The sequence below is a fragment of the Gopherus flavomarginatus genome, chromosome 3, assembly GCF_025201925.1.
Source record: "Gopherus flavomarginatus isolate rGopFla2 chromosome 3, rGopFla2.mat.asm, whole genome shotgun sequence".
NCBI lineage: Eukaryota > Metazoa > Chordata > Testudines > Testudinidae > Gopherus > Gopherus flavomarginatus.
This window is the reverse complement of record NC_066619.1, coordinates 98,512,502-98,530,237: the sequence shown is the minus strand read 5'-3', so window position 1 is coordinate 98,530,237 and position 17,736 is coordinate 98,512,502. Positions and strand designations below refer to the sequence as shown.

The window sequence follows — 17,736 nt, the reverse complement described above, 5'->3', positions numbered from 1 at the left end:
GAGCAATGGGGTGAGTGGTTTTGCCCCGATTTCCCCTTGGGAGTGGGAATTGACCAATGGGTCACTGGGGTTTATCAGCAATGGGTACAGGAGGTAGCTGGTGTCCTGAAGAGGGGACAGTAATGAACAGGAATGTGGTGAGCTGCTTGGGGGAGGGGGTTGTTCTTTGGTCCGCTTTCACGCCGTCCTGCTGGTGGGGGGGGGGATGCACCTCGGTGCTGGATGCCTGCTTGGAGGGGGGGTGGGGAACACCGGAGCACACCGCGGTGCTGGATGCCTGCTTGGAGGGGGGTGCATAACACCGGAGCACACCGCGTGGATGCCTACGTGCTGGGAGGGGTGGTGGGGAATACCGGAGCACACCGCGTGGCTGGCTATGTGCTGGGAGGGGGGGAGTTAACAACAGAGCGCAATGGGCTGGGGAAACGCGAACCTGGCGCCCTGCACTCAAGTATCCCTAAATTCTCAACAGGGTTTCCTACTGCCAGACATATCACTGCTGCGTGTTACCTGGGAAGAGAGGAAGGGTCTTCTACAGGAATGTGGATACCGCCCTGGCCCCTATGCAGCTTGCCTGTGTGCAGCCATGGTCCCCCCACCCCTCGCTGCACAGTGGATCGGACGAGTTAGCCTGACCAGGACAGGGACCACGGTGGCTCTCCCGATCAACTTGAGAAAGCAAATTGCAAACGCTCTTGCTGCAACTTTTCAAGAGATTACCGAGGCAGATTACAGAGACATGATAGAGCAAATCAATGGGCTATTCCACGTTTAGGCATGCATGCAGGCAGCCATACCCAAAACCCTCCCCTCCCAAAACATAAAAATCTACTTACCCCAAGCACGATCCTCAGTTTCTTCCTCACCATCAACTTCCTGCTGCTGCAACTGGCTAGCCTCCTCCTGGCTTGAGAAGAGCTCCTGGCTGCCTGTGTACTGAGACTCCGGGGTGTCTCCCTCCACGCCAGTAGCCTCACTGTCGCCGTCCTCTACAACCTCCCCCACTTCTCCCTGCTCTGAACTCTCCATCGTGCTCCTAGGATTGGCAGTGGGGTCACACCCAAGTATGGCATCCAGCTTCTGGTAAAAACGGCAGGTCGTGGGGGCAGCTCCTGAGCGGCGATTTCCCTCATGAGCTTTGCAGTAAGCACTCCTCAGCTCTTTAATTTTGACCCTGCACTGCAACGCGTCCCGTTCATGGCCCCTTCTCATCAAGGACTGCGATATCTGCCCATAGGTATCATAATTTCTCCTTCTGGAGCGCAGCTGTGCTTGCACAGCCTCCTCTCCCCAAACACTTATGAGGTCCTGCAGCTCTGCATTGGTCCATGCTGGGGCTCGTTTGGTGCGTGGAGGCATGGTCGCTGATTGATTGATTGATTAATTGCACTCCACACCTGGCTGAGCAAACAGGAAGGGGATTTTTAAAATACCCAGGGCATTTAAAGGAGGGGTCAGGTGAGCCCAGGGCAGTGGAGTTTGCATGATTACCAGAAAGGCTTCTAAGGTATGCTGGGATACCTGCTTATGCCACGGAGGTCAATAAAAACGCTGGTGGGTGTCTACACTTGCTGACCAGCGCTGTATCACCAGCACTGGATCCTCTACACCCGAGGCTCGACCGGGTGTACAGCCAGCGCTGCAACCAGGGAGTTGCAGCGCTGGCCTTGCTGTGCAAGTGTGTACACCACCTAAGTTGCAGCACTGTAACCCCCTCACCAGCGCTGCAACTCTGTAGTGTAGACAAGGCCTGAGACTTTAAAGGATATTTCTGATTGAAAGCTATTAATGCCTTAACAAGCTAAATACATTTTCACAAAAGAAGACTGTATATAATGTAGACATTTTACAATGATTTTTTAAAAGTATAGATATGTCTATGTTTCAGAATCTCTAGTTAGTGAATGGGGCTAGTGACCCAGCACATAGTTCCCAGAAAGAACTCCACGCCCAGAGTAGGTCACAATGAATAAAAATGCAACTCCCATTTGAAAGTAATGGACATTTCACAGTTGATATAAAACTAAAGTACAAATAAAACTGTAAAATAATTTTAGTATTATCTTTGAATAGTCATGGAAGATGGGAGAGATTCCAGGGGACTGGAAAAGGGCAAATACAGTGCCAATCAATAAAAAGGGGAATAAGGACAACCTGGAGAATTATAGACCACTCAGCTTAACTTCTGTGCCAGGAAAGATAATGGAGCAAATAATCAAGCAATTAACTGGCAAACATCTAGGAGATAATAAGGTGATAAGTAACAATCAGCATGGATTTGTCAAGAACAAATCATGTCAAACCAGCCTAATAGTTTTCTTTGACAGGGTAAACAAGCCTTGTGGATAGGGGGAGAAGGTATATCTTGACTTTAGTAAGGCTTTTGATACTGTCTCGCATGACCTTCTCATAAGCAAACTAGGGAAATACAAGCTAGATAGAGTTTATATCAGGTGGGTGCATAACTAGTTGGAAAGCCATTCTAGAGAGTGGTTATCAGTGGTTCACAGTCAAGCTGTAAGGGCATATCAAGTGGGGTCCTGCAGCGATCAGTTCTGTGTCTGATTCTGTTCAATATTTTCATCAATGATTTATAGAGAGAACACTTATAAAGTTTGCAGATGATACCAAGCTGGGAGGGGTTGCAAATGCTTTGCAGGGTAGGATTAAAATTCAAAATGATCTGGACAAACTGAAGAAATGGTCTGAAGTAAACAGGATGAAATTCAATAAGGACAAATGCAAAGTACTCCATTTACAAAGGAACACTCAGTTGCACACACACAAAATGGGAAATGACTGCCTAGGAAGGAGTACTATGGAAAGGATTTGGGGATCACAAGCTAAATACAAGTCAACAGTGTAACACTTTTACAAAAAAAAAAAAAGACAAACATCATTCTGGGATGTATTAGCAGGAGTGGTGTAAGCAAGACACTAGAAGTAATTCTTCCAATCCACTCCATACTGATTGGGCCTCAACTGGAGTATTGTGTCCAGTTCTGGGTGCCACATTTCAGGAAAGATATGGAGAAATTGGAGAAAGTCTAGAGAAGAGCAACAAAAAGTATTAAATGTCTAGAAAACATTACCAGTTGGGATTACCAGTTTAGGCTGGAGAAGAGAAGACTGAGAGGGGGCAACAGTTTTCAAGTACATAAAAAATTGTCACAAGAAGGACAGAGAAAAATTATTCTCTTTAACTTCTCAGGATTGGACAAGAAGCAATGGACATAAATTGCAGCAAGGACAGTTTAGGTTGGACATCAGGAAAAACTTCCTAACTGTCTGGTTGGTTAAGCACTGGAATAAATTGCTAAGGGAGGTTGTGGAATCTCCATCATGGGAGATTGTTAAGAGCAGATTAGACAAACACCTGTCAAGGATGGTCTAAATAATACTTAGTCCTGCCTTGATTGTGGGGTGACCTGGTGTCCAGTTTTTTACCAGAACCAGTCAAAAAGGGATCCTGGCGGCTCTAGTCAGCACCGCTGACTGGGCGGTTGATTGTCCAGTTGGCGGCGCTGCACAGTGGGTCTGACAGACTCCCTGCTAGCCTCCGTACATGCTGGCTTCTGGGAAGCAGCCGGCATGTCCTGCCTGCAGCTCCTACATGTACTGGCAGCCAGGGAGCTCTGCATGCTGCCCTTGCCCCAAGCACCACCCCCACAGCTTCCATTAGCCAGGAACCATGGCCAATGAGAGCTGTGGGGGCGACACCTGTGGATGGGGCAGTGCGCAGAGCAGCGTAGCTGCACCTCGGCAAAGGAGCCAGAGGGGGCGCATGCCACTGCTTCCGGGAGCTGCTTCATGTAAGTGCCACCCAGAGCCTGCACACCTGACCTCCTCCTGGGCCCCAACCCCCTGCCCCAGCCCTGATCCCCCCTCCAACCCTCCAAACCTCTCATCCTCATCCCCAGCCCCACCCCAGAGTCTGCACTCTCAGCCAGAGCCCTCACGCACACACACCTCGCACCCCAACCATCTTCCCCAACTCAGATTCCCCTCCCACGCTCCTAATACCTCAGCCCCATCCCAGAGTCCCCTCCTGCACCCTGAACCCCTCATTTCTGGCCCCATCTCAGAACCTGCACTCCAGCCCAGAGCCTGTACCTCCTCTCATACCCCAACCCCCGGCCTTAGCCAGGAGCCCCCTCCCATATTCTGAACTCCTCATCTCCACCCCACAGCCTGGAGCCCCCTCCTGCACCCCAAACCCCTCATCCCTGACCCCACCCCAGAACCCACACCTCCAGCCAGAGCCCTCACCTCCTCTCACATCCGAACCCACTGCATCAGCTGGAGCCCCCTCCTGCACTCTGAACTTCTCATTTCTGGCCCCACCCCAGAGCCCGCACCCCCCAGCCAGTGTCCTCACCCCCTCCTGTACCCCAACCCTCTGAGCCAGCCTGATCAAAATAAGTGAGTGAATGAGGGTAGGGAGAGCGAGTGACAGAGGGAGGGGGAGATGGAGTGAGCGAGGGCAGGGTCTCAGAGAAGGGGCAGGTGGTGAGACAAGAGTGTTTGGTTTTGTGCAAGTAGAAACTTGTCAACCCTACTTGAGTGCAGGGGACTGGACTAGAAGATCTGTTAAGGTCCCTTCCAGGCCTATGATTCTATGATTCTCTTGGTTAGATAAGCAGCTCTTTCTCTTACTATATTGAAAGAACTTCTCAGCAAATTTGAAACCCTCTGTTTTCCAGTTCTTTCAAGTGGGATTTGAATTCTCCATCTGATTCTGCACTATCAAATCATCAACATGACAATTTTATATATGATCTCTGCAATTAGATGTAGTGGTGACAATACTGTTTATGGTACATTGGAGTTGTCCTTGAAAATAAAAGAAGTGTTATGCAGTCAAAATGACGGAAGTCATGGTTTGGGTATAGGTTACCTGAAAAATAATCTGTTTCCACATTCATCAGCACAGCAGTTTAGATCAACTGATGTTCTTGAGGGAACAAGTTGTGTTAATTTAGTGATACTAAACAATGTCAGATAGAGAGCCATGAACACAGAAGTCTAATTTTTTTTTGCCACACAACAGGTGGAACAAACATACCAAAGGGACTTATCCCTGATTGCAGACACCTTTTTTAAGGGTCAGAGGAGTATTTAGTCTTCAGGTCCAATCAGTACATTGCCTTTTGGCTTGCTCGGTGTGCTTTTTTGTCCCATTTCAAAGTGGACTAGATCAAAGCATGTTAACAAACTGTTAATACACATCAGCAGGGTCCATGTGGATGTTAATCTGGGGCAGGCTAATGTGAGACAGAGTCATGCTCCAGCTTGCTGCAAGCTACATATTTGTGTAGACAAGCTTTGACTATGAAGATTGTTTCATGAAACACAATCTCTTGTTCAGAGTGTGGCTGTGTCCTAGGGGAGGGTGTCAGTGCTATAGAATAATGATAAAGAGATCATTTTGGGTTCACTGATAATTAAGAAGGTGGGTCCATCTTCTCTTCTGAGGAATAAAACATCTGGAAAGCTATTTTTAAAAGCAGTAGAGATAGTCTTGGAATCAGGGGGGCCTCTGGGAGTACACCTGCTGGTAAGTGCTAATTTTATTGTTTTCCACAGCTACTTACTTTCAATCTCTTTGATTTTCATTTCCCATGGTATGCAGGCTGTTTTAAAATTCTCAAAATCTCGTTGAAATTTCATCCATTTCTGTAAAGGATCACAAAGAAAAAGAGGCCGCATTCTCAGTGTTCTCATATGTATATTCCATATACATTGTGGAATGTCTGAACAAATTATGATTTTTTTTTCTTGACCATTATTTGACTTGAGAACTGTTTCTGATCATTTAACTTGTTTTATTCCAAATCTGAAATTTGAACTATATTGCTTAGTTGTGATTAGTCTAAATGGTGGTGGTGGTGTCTCTGTCCCTCAGTTGGATAAGAGCAACTATTATAATCAGCAAAAACAACGTGGAGTTCTTGTGGCGCCTTAGAGACTAACTAATTTATTTGGGCATAAACTTTCGTGGGCTAGAACTCACTTCATCAGCTGAATGGAGTGAAAAATACAGGAACAGGTATAAATACATGAAAGGATGGGGGTGCTGTAACAATTATGAGGTCAGTCTAAGGAGATAAATCAATTAATAGCAGGATACCAAGGGAGGAAAAATATAATCAGGTTTTCCAGGCATATTTCAGAATGTGAAAGTTGAAAAATTGTTGAACATTAATGCTAGTAGAATGTGGTTCCACAAATGTCTATAAAAAATGAAGCCAAATTAGTACTGAACATGGTTGAAGCAAAACTGGTTTTAAAATTTGAATAAATATTTGTAGAAATTTTTAGCAGTATTCTCTCAGCTCTGAGGCAAAGGGACAATCTGTCCAAGCACTGTATAAGGAAGAAGGGAACCATTCCAATCTAATATGTAAAGTGCATGTTTGCCATATGCCATGAGTTTTTCTGCTACAAAGAGGAGATTGGAACATTCTGAATCTTCTCAAGGAGCATGATCTTCATTGGCTTTCTTTATTCTGGACCTAACCCAAAACCCAGTTTTAATCTCCAGAGGATGGAACTCTTGGTGGAATGGATTGGAAGGCTCTTGAAGATAGAGCCCAATCAGTAGTTATGGGTTTGGTTAATGACCTCTGTGTGACATTGCAGTCTATATGATTTTATAAAAATTTGATAAGGAGTGAATATAATGTAACTGGAATATGCTTCATGCAAAAGGTCTTTTGTAAGGTATCATTACAAAGCTTATTATCTACTGAGTGTGTTCATCCTATTTGTATAAATGTACCATCTTTTATCTGAAACTAGAAATATGAAATATAACTCTGAGGGCCTATTGTAATTATGCAAAGTGTGGGCCATTAATGGTGGTTTGGAATCTTGATGAACCCCATTAACCAGGACAATTGTCTGCAGATGGGTGTGTTTTACCTGTAAGTCTTCCTGTATACATATGTGCAGGCAAGTGGGCAATGAAGTCTTGCAGTGACATGTGATCATGTCACCTGAACTGGAATCCATCTTTAAGCTGGTGTCTTTCCACTGAGAAGGAGGGGGTGGAAACCCAGAAAGGAACAAAGGATTCCTCCCTTATGCAAAAGATATATAAAGGGGTGAAACAGAACAAAGGGGAGAGGGAAGCCATCATGAAGAATCCCTAGCTACCACCTGAGCTGGAACAAGAGCTGTACCAGGGGAAATAATTGTGCCCAGGCCTGGAAGGTGTCCAGTCTGAGGAAAAAACTTACTAAAGCATCTCTGAAAGTGAGATTATCTATATTCAGTTTGATTAGACATAGATTTGTGCATTTTATTTTATTTTGCTTGGTGACTTACTTTGTTCTGTCTGTTACTACTTGGAACCACTTAAATCCTACTTTCTGTATTTAATAAAATCACTTTTTACTTATTAATTAGCTCAGAGTATATATTAATACCTGGGGGAGCAAACAACTGTGCATGTCTCTGTCAGTGTTATAGAGGGTGAACAATTTATGAGTTTACCCTGCATAAATTTTATACAGGGTAAAAAGGATTTATTTGGGTTTAGACCCCATTGGGAGTTGGGCATCTGAGTGTTAAAGACAGGAACACTTCTGTTAGCTGCTTTCAGGTAAACCTGCAGCTTTGGGGTAAGTAATTCCGACCCTGAGTCTGTGTAGGAGCAGACGGGAGTGTCTGGCTCCACAAGACAGGGTGCTGGGGTCCCGAGCTGGCAGGGAAAGCAGGTAGTCTGGGCACATCGTGTGGCAGCTCCCAAAGGGGTTTCTGTGATCCAACCCACATGCTCTGCTTTGGGATAATTTGGGGTAAAAATGCAAGTGAAGAATGGGATGATATTTATGAGGATGTGGTGAATGATAATCTACAACAGTGCACTGCTTTGCATTGTAAGAAATTGATTAAATAAAATCCTTACCTTTGTCATCATCACTTTGTACGCATAAAACTTTTTCCCTTTTCCTTTTCCAAGTGCACCTTCAAATTTTTCTACAAAAAGCTGGGCTTCCCTGAGAAATCAGAACAAAAAGACATGCATGTGATGACATGGTAAAACAGGAATTCTTGCCACTTCAGGCTTGAAAAACATGTCCTATTACTCCATGTTGGATGTTCATATATCCCTGTTCTCTTAGTGATGCTCTTACCCTTTGTATTTCCCAGACATGGTCATTCAGCAATTAAGGCAGCCACCTCTCCTCAATAAAAGTACATACACTGGTGTCTTAAAGTTTGTGCTCACAAAGGAGAATAAGAAGGGGGTGGACAAGACTCTAGTAAATGACTGGTTTGATCTGATCATCATTTAAAAGGGCTGATGTTACACAAAACCTTAGAAACATTTTAAAGGAACTCTCACTCTTTTTTTTCCCCTTTCACTCTTATGTCCTATCTGTCTCACTAGGGAATACTTTAATAATTTTATCAGTCAAAACTCTAATCTTCTGAAGCCAATTGAAGCCACAGTTATGAGAAAATGATTCATAGATTGAACAATGGACAAGACATATGTGGAGGCATTGAGAGGCGTGAAAATATATATAGGCTAGAAGAGAGCAGACACAAGGGAACCATGATTACAGTCTATAAATATCTTCAAGGTAACAATTAAAATGAAAGAGAAGAATAATTCATATAGTTCCAAATGATAAAGAGTCCTGTGGCACCTTATAGACTAACAGACATATTGGAGTATAAGTTTTTGTGGGTGAATACCCACTTCGTCAGACGCTTATGCTCCAATACGTCTGTTAGTCTATAAGGTGCCACAGGATTCTTTGTCTCTTTTTACAGATTCAGACTAACATGGCTACCCCTCTGATACTTGTCATATAGTTCCAGGGGATGAATGGATTAGGACCAATGGCTTGAACAAAAGGAAATAATTCTTAAGAGGAAGTATTAATGGGGAATAGGCTAGATTACAAAACAAGACACCATGACTTCAGGTATTCAAGAACAGGCTAGATAACATTAGCAGGAATTAAGTAGAGATCGCATCTGGAAAATGCAGATGATTCAGACAAAATGACTCAAGTTGTTTTCTCCTGGTTGCATTACATTACAACGTGACAAAACATTACAAAAACTGCAGGTGATGCTTATGTTAGAAGAATACTAATAACCAGCTCAGAATTTCCATGTGAACCAAAGCTAATCTCTCTTATTCCTATGAAAAATATTGTGGGAATTAAATGACTGCAATTTCAGAAGTAGCTCTGTTCCTTCTAATACCATTTGTCCAAATCAGAAGGAAGAGTGTCCCCTAGTTAATCACCCTTAACACCATTTACTGTGGCACTAATTGATTTGTGGAGACTTTATGTCCAAGAACAGGGCCTAGATTGTGAAAGGGCTGAAGAAATCACAACATGCAGTGACATGGCTAAAATCTATGCTTTCAGCCAGGGCTGGCTCTAGCCATTTCGCCGCCCCAAGCACGGCTGCACGCCACGGGGAGCACTCTGCCGCTCACAGGTCCCTCGGCTCCGGTGGACCTCCCGCAGGCGTGCCTGCGGATGCTCCACCGGAGCCGCCTGCCACCCCCCGAAGGCATGCCACCCCAAGCACATGCTTGGCACACTGGGGCCTGGAGCCTGCCCTGCTTTCAGCCATTCATCCACTTTATTTTACTGTTCCAGTCTTCAAAATTAAAAAAATATATACTTCTCAAAGTGAAACGAGGATATTAGAAAGTCAGAAGGATACTATTCAAACAAAAGCCTGACACAATGTCACTAATGTGCAAAAATTTCCCCCCTAGTATACCCATCATACATCTATAGCTGGGCACAGAAATTCTCCAGAAACTTAACTTTTCTGTTATAAAATGATCATGAGTTTGGCTAAGCCAAAATAAAGAAATTATTTTCCACAGGCAATTTTTATAAAAACATGTCTTTTAGATCATGAATTCAACCCCTCAATTATATCCAAGGATTCAAACTAGGCATGCTTGTTTGCAATGCAATGAATGTCACACTAAATGCCTTTTAGGTGTTTTCCTCTGCATTAGAATATAGTTTTTTATTCCTCTCTAAGTCCTGAATTCTCTGGCAAGGCTGGGTTTTCTGTTTTTACCTGCAAGCCGATTGCAGATTTCTCGTGCAAACTGAATTCTTGCCCTTTGGATGTAATGATCTAGGTTTCCTGGACTACTGCTGGTATTTTCCCATGACTTCCCTCAGTGAAGTTTCCCTTCCCCTCCCTCTTTCATTTGTTCCCCTCCTCCCATTCTTATTGACTGTTAGGCTTTTCTTCCTCTCCATATCTTTTCAGATGTTTGACTAAGTCCCCGGTGGTTCTTCAGTATGTTACAAAAATCCCTTATCTGCATGACAGTATTTAATCTGTCTATATTTTTAAGGGCTTTAACTTTACTAATCACATTGGACCAAATTAATCATCTAGTCTAGTTACTATCCACTTGTGCAGATGTTCTGTTTTAAATAGAAAGGGACCCTTCACTTTAACAGGGCTTAACTGTATATTTAATACTGAACTATCTGCCTATCATAATCTAAGCACCTTTGCACAGTATGAGGAACTTGAATACAGTACTGATAGCACTCACCATTCCTGTTAAAAAAAACACTCAAAAGCCTCTCACACATTCCACAGCAAATGAAAGGAAATACGTACCACATGGTATTATTGGGTAGATAGAAGAACCTTGCCACTGTTCAGCATCTTGTGTCAGAATGAAAGCACTTTATTTGTCAAAGGTACACTTGATGTTCTACATATGTGCCTTCTCCTTGAGTGGGCAGTGCAGGTTTGGTTATAGCTGACTTTTAAAGAGTTTTTTTGTACAGTCATTACAGCTTTAGGAAGACCCAGTGAATAACATCCTCATGTGGGAGGACCCTGCCACATGAAAACCTATAGAGAAGCCCAGCTGCATCCAGGAATAGGAATATTTGCATGGCTAATTTCAAGTTCTCATTTAATTGGTAGTTGAGTGCAAGCCTCAATAACAATTTAATTCCATGAAAAATTCCCACTGTAGTATTTAACAAAAGATATGACAAGCACATCTAGTGGTGGAGCAGAGCTTGAAAGAGGGCCTGCGGGTGATGAGGCAAAGAATATGTGTGCAGTTGCATTCAAGGAAACTAATAAGGAAAGCATAAGCCCCATGTGATGCTGCAACTATCAAATAGCTACTGCAAGGTGTTTTTTTCCTTGCTCCTACTCATCCCTCCTCCACCAGAGACACTCATGGCTTTTTACTGGGTTACACCTTTGAATTAAAATGAGTTACTTCTGATTTACTTGCTGTGAGATCAACGTCAGGCCCTGGGTGATTTGTAGGTCAGAAACTAAGGAAATTCCCTCCCCCCCCTCCGCCTCACAAACTTCCTATGTCCTGGCTGGCTCCAAATATAGAATCATAGGACTGGAAGGGACTTTGAGAGGGCATCTAGTCCATTATCCTGCACTCATGGCTGGACTAAGTATTATCTAGACCATTCCTGACAGGTGTTTGTCTAACCCAGTGCTTCTCAAAGCCGATCTGCCACTTGTTCAGAGAAAGCCCCTAGCAGTCCGGCCCGTTTGTTTACCTGCCGTGTCTGCAGGTTCGGCCAATCGCAGCTCCCACTGGCTGCCCTTCCTGCAGCCCCCATTAGCCTGGAGCGGCGAACCACGGCCAGTGGGAGCTGTGATCAGCCAAACTTGCAGACGCAGCAGGTAAACAAACGAGCCCATACCACCAGGGGCTTTCCCTGAACAAGCGGCGAACTGGCTTTGAGAAGCACTGGTCTAATCTGCTCTTAAAAAACCCCAATGATGGAGATTCCACAATCTCCCTAGGCAATTTATTCCAGTGCTTAACCACCCTGACAGGTAGGAAGTTTTTCCTGTTGTTCAACCTAAACCTCCCTTGCTGCAATTTAAGCCTATTGCTTATTCTCAGAGGTTAAGAAGAACAATTCTTCTCCCTCCTCCTTGTGACAACCTTTTATGTACTTTGAGAGGGGACATGATAACCATTTTCGTCTTCTATTTTCCAGACTAAACAAACCCGATTTTTTCAGTCTTCCCTCATAGGTCATGTTGTCTACACCTTTAATCATTTTTGTTGCTCTTCTCGGGACTTTCTCCAATTTGTCCACATCTTTCCTGAGATGTGGCTCCCAGAACTGGACACAACACTCCAGCTGAGGCCTAATCAGCATGGAGTAGAATGGAAGAATTACTTCTTGTGTCTTCTTACCACACTCCTGTGAATACATCCAAGAATGACATTTGCCTCTTTTTTTTTTTTTGTAAAAGTGTTACACTGTTGACTTGCTTTTAGCTTGTGATCCACTATGACCCCCAGATCCCTTCCCACAGTACTCCTTCCTAGGCAGTCATTTCCCATTTTGTGTGTGTGTGCAACTGAGTGTTCCTTTGTAAATGGAGTACTTTGCATTTGTCCGTATTGAATTTCATCTTATTTACTTCAGACCATTTCTCCAGTTTGTCCAAATCATTTTGAATTTTAATCCTATCCTCCAAAGCACTTGCAGCCCCTCCCAGCTTGGTATCTTCCGCAAACTTTATAAGAGTACTCTCTATGCCATCATCTAAATCAACATGCAACTATCAGGTGAGTACACAGACAATAAATGTATTTCCCTGTCCTCTACATGTTTGTATATTATGCACATTATTGTTTCCTAAGCATATTTTGAAATGCTCTTTACCTCAGTTCTCAGCTTTGAGAATAAGAACTTTATTTGTACATCCCTGGAGAATCATAACACGCCTCTGCACTTTGTGCTAAGAAAAGTGAGAAGCAGAGGAAGAGCAGTCCTATCATTACAACAGTTTATTAAATCCCATCTGCACATTTTTGAGAAGCATCTTACAAAAATATCACACACTACATGCAAAGTGATAGAACCTCACAAATATGAAAAAGTGTCAAAAACAACACTGAAAGATGAAAGTGAGCTTTGTAATCACTGGTATCATGTTATAGGTAAATTATCTATAGCGCAAGATAGGCCAAAGTGTACCCCTTTAGCTAACTGTGAGAGCTTTTTTGGTTGAGAAAAAACATCTTAATCTAATTACCAACATAAGGAGCTCATAAATATTTCATGGAGCCAGGTAGTATTGCCCTTAAGTAGCCTAGGTTAATTATTAATCCTAGGTATGAGGTTGCAGCTTCCAAAGTGCTAGGTATATTGCATGTAGGGCAGTTCAGCATGTACAAAGTAGGGGATATATTGCAGCACTTAGAGGTTGCTGCTGGTGAACAGGATTCAAGTGGATAGCTCATGTTTTTCAGCAACAGTTCAGGAAGGTTTCAGTCACCAACATGTAAAAAGTCATTAAAAAGAAATGTCCTATTAATATTGATCACTTTGGACTTCTCCAAGTAAGCCTTAAAAAGCTGGCTAAAAGTTGACAGCAACACAACTGTTGCCAGGAGGCAGGTAGCTTGGAAAGTGGCTCAACAGTAATAATGGACGAACTACAGTGTCATTTAATTTGGTTTCGGTGGCTGCCAATAAGTTCATAACAACAGATCTGGGAAGGTCTGAAGATAATAGCTGAAGAAGATAATCTTTTTCTTCATTTCACAGAGTAGTTTGTGTTTGTTTGTTTGTTTTTTGTCATGCTGCATTTATAGAATATTTTGTTACAAAAAATCTATTTTTATGGCTACTCTGGATTGGAAAGTAAAACAACTGGAGAAAAAAGACTAAGTCTAAACACTACCCTCCCACCCACCTTTCCACCTACCCTTATTATTTAGACATAATCCACTGAAAAAAATGTTCACAGGTGGGTACTGCACTGCTTCCACTGAGGTTCGTGAGAGTGTTACTGTTGATTTCAATGGAACCAAGCTCAGTGCCTGTAGATCCCAGCACACCAACTGGGCTCTACTTACCCTGTTGCAGGATTCTGGGAACATCCTGGACTGGATTTCCAATTAGGCATAGTAGGCCTATGCCTAGGGGCGTCAGCATTCTAGGGGCGCCTGGCCTCTCTCAAACAGTATGAAACACGAAGGTCAGCTATAGGCAGGAAGGGGCACTGAATATTCTGTGCCTAGGGGTGTGTAAGGTGTAAATCCAGCCCTGGTAACAGACTGAAGATTCTCTCCCTCCTCCTTTTAATTTTATATGAACCAGTTATGTTTTAGGGGCCCTCTCAAATATCCTTTGTTCACTGTCACTGTTCCTACAGCCACTCCCAAGTTGTCTTGTGATTCTCTTTGCATTCCATATTTATTTGAAGCTACTTTGTGAATGATACAAGCTTGATCTATGCCTGCCATCTCCTTCATATTTTGTTGTCATTCATTTAATTGTAATTCATACATTGGTATTAACTTTATTGGGTAGCTTTTACATTTAGTAAGAACTTTAAACAAGGGAGAATTATAGTTACATGGCATGCTATTGTGTAATTGCAGGATTCATGGTAATTTAATAAGAGTATGCTAGTAGATCTGTCTATATAGCAGTTAATTACCTTGGTAGATTATACAATGCATACTTTGTTTGTGTAAAATATAACTAACCCATGTCAATAATGAGAATTAGAACTGTACTCCAGAACCAAATACAGATGCCCACTTTTCAAATGTGGTCCTATCACCCCAGGACCAAGAACCATTAGGTTGAAAAACAAGGTAGCTGGATAGATATAGATACACTCATATGTCTCAGATCCTCAGGTGGTGTAAATCTGTGTAAATTTCAATAGAGTTTCACCAACTTGTGTCATCTGAAGATCTGGCCCATAATATTTTATCTCTATCTCTATAAGCACCAACTGTAGGTTCAACTTTCTCCAAATCCAGTTCAGTAGATAGGAACTGAAGGTCATTACCATTGGAGTAGCCTTTGTGAAACATATTGGTGTCTCAGACCAGTTCCCAGAGGATAAGAGTCTATATCACAGAAAATATCGCCCCCAAAAAAGAAGAGAGGACAGAAGACAGCCTGCCCTACCTTCTAATCCGCAACTTCTCACCCTCCAGTTCAGAATTAATGCACACTGGCTTGGTAAACTGGAGAAGTTTATATAGACTCTGCCCATGCTACAACTTTCCTAGGATAAACAAAGGGCTTTATTCTCCGAAGTGTCCCGTCTTACCTCTTTCATAGACATTACACTCAGCAAAAGGAGTAGTGCACATTCTGGAATAATGGTTTGTCCTACTCCAGTTGAAACCGGAAAAAGCCCATGTAGTTAAACGAGAAAAGAGAGGAAGGAAGTGCAAAATGTCTGATCTCACTAAAGCCAGGAAATTCAGAGAAAGGCTGAGTCACCGTCCTTCTCTACTTCAGTTATGCTGAGGTAGTCCAGATAATATGGCCTTCTACAAGGTAACTGAGAACTGTGCTCTTACATACCATATAGTTCAGATTCCCCTCCATCCTGTCGAGAAGAAAAACTTGTGGAAGCGGGGATTAATAGAGGAGGGAGTGGCAAGGGACAGATCATTCCATCAAAGGGCAAGTTTTGCCCTCAAATAGATTAAGCAGAAGCTTCAGCCACCCACTATGGATCCCTTGAGATTCCCAAGAAGCAAAGCCTTTACATAGGCTCTTACCCACATCCCAGCATGAATATTCCTTGCTGAGGCTGTTTGAAGGATGGTGTACCTCGTTAATCTGTTTCTCAATCTCTCTCTCACACACCCAAACTCTCTCTATCTCCTCCTCCTCCTCCTCCATTCCCATCCTTGGCCTGCCGCCTCCCGCTTTGCAAATCCTCAGTCTTATGCAAAGGTGTCTGTGAGATCTGAAGCTTGGGGAGCCATGCTACAGAAATTTATAACCCCAAATTCATCATAAGCAGGGATAGCTCTGCCTGCTGGAAGGTCCCCTCCACACATGGATCTTGAGAGAAAAATCAAGACCATGTGGGGTGCATAATGCTAGGCACAAGGGTGTAAGTTAGGAATGACATTTCAACCTAAGATACATCTCCCTTGTAGGTGTAAGCCGGCCAGATCTTAATGTAAATGTAAGTGTCTTTGTATGTGAATTCTAGTTCTGCACCTGCATATTAAAAATTTATAGTTCACACATTTTTCAGAACAAAACTAAGCAGCAAAGAATAAAACAATACACTTCCTTCTAAAACAGAATGAAATTCTCTACAATGTGATCACTTTTTCTGGTCAGTGTGATGCTCACTTATTACTCTAACTCTGTCATGATAGTATAACTAAAGCCTCTGAGTTAATGATTTTTCCCCTAGGAAAAATGGAAGCAAAGGAAACTGATAGAATGGTGAGACAACCTCCAAAGAAATCTCACTTTGTAGAGATTGGAGAAAGCAGAATGGAACAGCTTGCCTCCCTCTAACTATAGAGCATTGGCGCGTACACAGCTTCTTCTTCGTGTAACAATTATTTGATATGAATTGCACCAATCCGCTCCCAGCTCATGTAGTCAGATGGTACAGCTGCTCAGAGAAGAACCAGGGGAAGGATGGAGGAAATAATTTAATACAAATTAAAATCTAAGAATTCTCAAACTTGGGTTATTAAAAGTAGGTACCTAGAGGTAACATTTTCAAAAGCACCTAAGTTACTAAATAGCCTAAGACCTATTTTCAAAAATGACTTTTGCCAGTCTACATAATGTTTCTTCTCTCCTCCCTCTCCCCTGCCCCCTCTGGCCCCACAAGTAAGCTCTGGTGATGTAAGCACCTTCACATCAACATGTGTTCAAAAATATTTTAGTTTCTAAAGTGACATAGTTAAAGCAGTACAAAAACTGTGAGTAAACAAAGTCTAAGGCTTGTATTAAAAGTTAATGGGACTTGGTCTCCAAAATGCCTAAGTCACTTTTGAAAATGGGATTTAGACACTTCTGGGAAATTTTACAGTAGGTCCATATTTTGATACCTAAATAACTGGCTTCATTTTCAGAGGTGCTGAGCACTCACTACCTACTCCATTGATTTCAGTGAAATCAAGACACTTACATAGGGGGCCAAATATAGATTTAGCTGCCTAGATTTAGGCATCTTCATTTGAAAATGTGGCCTGGTTATTAGCTTTTAAGGTCTAATTTTTGTTTCTTTTTTCTCTGCTGAGCTGAGATATGAATCTTTATACATAACAGTGACAATCTAAAGTAGGATTGCCTGGTATAAATTGTAACTATTTTTGGAATGTATTTGATGTAGCTAGATGGTAACAAATGTGATTCATTGGTTTACAAAAATACATTTCAGTATAAAGAACTGATCTGAAGAACTGTTATTTCCACTTAGAACTCTGATATTTTCTGGGGTTAGCTATTAAAATGTTCCTAAGCCTACTTCAAAGAGAGCTGTGTATTTAGCACAGCACAAAAGAAACCATTGTTTTGGAAAGACACAAGAAAACACATTGGTACATATTTGTGTATTCACATAAATCTTTTGATATGAGAAAAAGAAATTTAATACATTTCCAGTCTCCCAGTCTGGATAGCAAAAATATAGTAATTTAACTAATCTAATATTAAAGTTAAGTAACTAAACTAATTTATATATACACCTCTACTCCGATATAACGTGACCTGATATAACATGAATTTGGATCATAACATGGTAAAGCAGCACTCCAGGGGGGCGGGGCTGCGTGCTCCTGTGGATCAAAGCAAGTTCGATATAACACAGTTTCACTTATAACGTGGTAAGATTTTTTTGGCTTCCAAGGACAACGTTATATCGGGGTAGAGGTGTAATTAAAATTGTTAAATGAACAAGAATATCTTGGTTAAAAAATTG

General features: G+C 42.5%; 2 protein-coding genes across 3 annotated transcripts in view; both read right to left on the bottom strand.

Annotated features, from left to right (window-relative positions):
- The window catches only part of TMC1 (transmembrane channel like 1), an 87,598-nt gene that overhangs the window by 58,639 nt on the left and 11,223 nt on the right, over positions 1-17,736 (bottom strand). Inside the window, exons 4-5 of the mRNA XM_050945430.1 lie at positions 7,913-8,003; positions 5,595-5,676 (exon numbers count right to left, since the gene is read on the bottom strand). Of these exons, the coding sequence (XP_050801387.1) occupies positions 5,595-5,676; positions 7,913-8,003 (173 nt within the window). The remainder of the gene's footprint in view (positions 1-5,594; positions 5,677-7,912; positions 8,004-17,736) is intronic.
- Positions 788-17,428, bottom strand: LOC127046749 (zinc finger and SCAN domain-containing protein 29-like). 2 transcript variants are annotated; one of them, XM_050944246.1, is made up of 2 exons: positions 17,413-17,428; positions 788-1,756 (listed from the first exon to the last, which is right to left on the bottom strand). In XM_050944246.1, exon 2 carries the CDS (start codon positions 1,357-1,359, stop codon positions 829-831), a length of 531 nt encoding a protein of 176 aa, XP_050800203.1. In that variant the 5' UTR covers positions 1,360-1,756; positions 17,413-17,428; the 3' UTR covers positions 788-828. The 2 variants fall into 2 exon arrangements, with proteins under 2 accessions (XP_050800203.1, XP_050800204.1); XM_050944247.1 differs by lacking the exon at positions 17,413-17,428 and having other exon boundaries at positions 788-1,666; positions 1,706-1,754.

Bases quoted from the DNA above. Each gene is read 5' to 3' on its own strand.
- LOC127046749 (XM_050944246.1), bottom strand. From the start codon at position 1,359: ATGCCTCCACGCACCAAACGAGCCCCAGCATGGACCAATGCAGAGCTG.